This window comes from Petaurus breviceps, unplaced genomic scaffold (assembly GCF_028583685.1).
Source record: "Petaurus breviceps papuanus isolate PSGF00001 unplaced genomic scaffold, PetGlider_PUasm1.0 91041, whole genome shotgun sequence".
NCBI classification, from domain to species: Eukaryota; Metazoa; Chordata; class Mammalia; order Diprotodontia; family Petauridae; genus Petaurus; species Petaurus breviceps.
The window spans coordinates 40608319-40610645 of NW_027187400.1; the positions used below are offsets into that span (position 1 = coordinate 40608319).

At 62.3% G+C, this 2327-nt stretch overlaps 2 protein-coding genes across 6 annotated transcripts; one reads left to right on the forward strand and one right to left on the reverse strand.

Moving 5' to 3' along the window:
- Positions 1–6: 6 nt before the first annotated feature.
- Positions 7–1067, reverse strand: PSENEN (presenilin enhancer, gamma-secretase subunit). Of its 4 annotated transcripts, none has more exons than XM_069078669.1 (4): positions 843–1067; positions 547–713; positions 306–410; positions 7–196 (listed from the first exon to the last, which is right to left on the reverse strand). In XM_069078669.1, exons 1-4 carry the CDS (start codon positions 932–934, stop codon positions 57–59), a joined length of 504 nt encoding a protein of 167 aa, XP_068934770.1. In that variant the 5' UTR covers positions 935–1067; the 3' UTR covers positions 7–56. The 4 variants fall into 4 exon arrangements, with proteins under 4 accessions (XP_068934770.1, XP_068934767.1, XP_068934768.1 ...); XM_069078666.1 differs by having other exon boundaries at positions 547–636; positions 847–1052; XM_069078667.1 differs by having other exon boundaries at positions 547–716; positions 847–976.
- LOC138154148 (splicing factor U2AF 35 kDa subunit) lies at positions 1068–2327 on the forward strand. Of its 2 annotated transcripts, none has more exons than XM_069078671.1 (4): positions 1068–1239; positions 1673–1760; positions 1970–2036; positions 2193–2327. In XM_069078671.1, the coding sequence occupies exons 1-4, from the start codon at positions 1196–1198 to the stop codon at positions 2300–2302; spliced, it is 309 nt and encodes a 102-aa protein (XP_068934772.1). In that variant the 5' UTR covers positions 1068–1195; the 3' UTR covers positions 2303–2327. The 2 variants fall into 2 exon arrangements, with proteins under 2 accessions (XP_068934772.1, XP_068934771.1); XM_069078670.1 differs by having other exon boundaries at positions 1189–1319; positions 1885–2036.

Genomic DNA, 2327 nt, shown 5'->3' on the forward strand with positions numbered 1-2327 from the left:
GGGGGGGGGGGGGGGGGGGGGGGGGGGGGGGGGGGACGGGCCTTGGGAAGGCCCGATCAGGGTATCCCCAGAGGGATAGTGAAGGAGAGATAGTCGCCCAGAGCTCCCCAGCGGGCTCGGTTGATCTGGAAGACGGTGATCCAGGAGGTCAGCGCCACAAGCCAAAAGACCAGCCCCAGGGCTGAACGCCAGACGTCTGGAAAGGGAGCAGAGGGAAGAAGAGAAGGCAAAAACCAAACCATGCCTAGGCTGGCCAGGAATCTACTTACCATCTGCCCCTCCTCCCCGCGCCTCCAGAGACTTACAGCCCTTGATCTGTCCCTGCTCCTCGTAGGCTGGGGCCAGGAAAGCCTCTCGGAAGAACCACAGCACGTTGACCAGCCAGAGAAAGGGCAGGAGAGCAAACCCGCCTGCAAATGAAGGGGGTCGGGGGGGGGAGACGGGCATTTGGTCGGCCACTCCCCCCGGGGAGCGGGGGACGAGGGGCCCAGCCCCCCACCGCCGGCACCCACAGGGATGGGGTGCCCACGTCCCCCCCCCCCTCACCTAGGTAGTACTTCCGGCAGAGGTTCAGCTTCTCCTCATTGGACACCCGCTCCAGGTTCATCCTGGGTCCAGAGGAAGGACCGGGAAGGGCTGCAGGGAAAAGGAGACGAGTCGGGATCTCCAAGCGTACCCCGCTATCGTACGGGAGCCGCAGCAGGTACAAGTCACTCCTGTCGCGAGTGAGCAGGGTCCGAATCAGCGAGAGGAGGGGCGCAAAACAATCAACACCCCCACTTCCCCGACCCAGACCAGGTGGTAGAAGGGGCTGGGGGACAGGGCGGGGACAGTCCCCTAACTCACCCACCGCTTCTCCTTCCTCCTTTCTCAACGCGCTTGCGCCTAGTGCCACTGGGGCTTCTGGGGCTTGTAGTCCCTCCTCCGTACGCATGCGCCTGACAACTTGGGCGCCCTGTCCCTCCCCTCCAGCCCCCTACTCTCTCAGGGACTTCTCTCTGCCTCACTCCCAGGCGCAGCCTCTCCCGCCTCTAGACTAGGGGAAGGGCGATCCGGGACATCTTTCCCTCTCAGACACCGCCCCCTACCCGCCGGACTTCAATTCCCAGGGATCCACGCCTCAAAGCCACCCCGGAAGAGGCTTATATCACCGGAAGTGACGTATGAAGCAGACAGGTGGAGGGAGCGGGTGAAAATGGCTGAGTATTTAGCTTCGATTTTCGGGACAGAAAAGGACAAGTGAGAATCGATGGTGGTGGCAGGAGGGGTGTCGTATTGGGCTGAAACTCCGTATCAGCCATCGGAGTCCTCCGGGGAGGGTCGGCAGGGCTCTCATTTGACGGGGTCCTGGGGGTGGGATGGGTGGCAGGTCCCACTTGACAGGGTCCTAGAGGAGGAGTGACAGGTCCCACTTGGGGGAGGGGTGGCAGGACCCATTTGGCTGGACCCTGTTGGGGGAGGGGTGATAGGTCTCAATGTTGGGGAAGGGATGGCAGGTCCCAGTGCTGGGGGAGGGGTGATAGGTCCTGCTTGCTGGGGGATGGGTAGCAGGGTCCTAGGGGAGCTGTGACAGGTCCTGTTTGGTGGGGGATGGGTGGCAGGTCCCAGTGCAGGGGGAGGGGCAGCAGGGGCCCTCCCACCCATTCACCCTATATTCTCACCCTTCTTTCAGGGTTAACTGCTCCTTTTACTTTAAGATTGGGGCTTGCAGGCACGGGGACCGGTGCTCCCGGCTCCACAATAAACCCACATTCAGTCAGGTGAGGCAGTCCCCACTTCCCGGAGAAATACTGGGGTGGCCTCCCCTCTTGTTCTCCCTGAGCCTCTGTTCCCTCGCAGCATCGTTCACTTCATTAGCGCCCCCTCTTTGTCCTGTCCCCTCAGACGCCTCTGCTTTAGCGAAGGCCGGTCCTTCCGACCCCTGGTTGATCCCCGCCCCCCCTTTACCTCCTTATCTCCCTCACCTCAGACCATCGTGCTGCTCAACCTGTACCGGAACCCACAGAACACGGCCCAGACAGCGGATGGATCCCACTGTGAGGAGTGGGGCAGGGGATGGGCGGCTGGGGCTGAGGACCCCGCAGGGGCAGGGCTCAGGAGTCAGAAATGGGGGTCTGAATGTCACAACTGCGGCAAAGGCCCGGGAGGAGTCCGCTTTGGGTGACCCTTGTTTTCATCCCCGACCCCTCCAGGTCACGTCAGCGATGTGGAGGTGCAGGAACATTACGACAGTTTCTTTGAGGTGAGGAGAGCTGGGCCTGGGAGATGTTGGGGTGCAGCCTCCCCGACTCTCTGCGCCTAGCCTCCCATCTACCCTCTCTGACACA

Bases quoted from the DNA above. Each gene is read 5' to 3' on its own strand.
- PSENEN (XM_069078669.1), bottom strand. From the start codon at position 934: ATGCGTACGGAGGAGGGACTACAAGCCCCAGAAGCCCCAGTGGCACTA. The intron at 714-842 runs GTTAGGGGACTG...TCGCGACAGGAG, and splicing joins GAAGGAGAAGCGGTGGGTGA to TGACTTGTACCTGCTGCGGC. The intron at 197-305 runs GTAAGTCTCTGG...CTCCCTTTCCAG, and splicing joins GCAGGGACAGATCAAGGGCT to ACGTCTGGCGTTCAGCCCTG.
- LOC138154148 (XM_069078670.1), top strand. From the start codon at position 1,250: ATGGTGGTGGCAGGAGGGGTGTCGTATTGGGCTGAAACTCCGTATCAG. The intron at 1,320-1,672 runs GTCGGCAGGGCT...CCCTTCTTTCAG, and splicing joins ATCGGAGTCCTCCGGGGAGG to GGTTAACTGCTCCTTTTACT. The intron at 1,761-1,884 runs GTGAGGCAGTCC...CTGTCCCCTCAG, and splicing joins ATAAACCCACATTCAGTCAG to ACGCCTCTGCTTTAGCGAAG.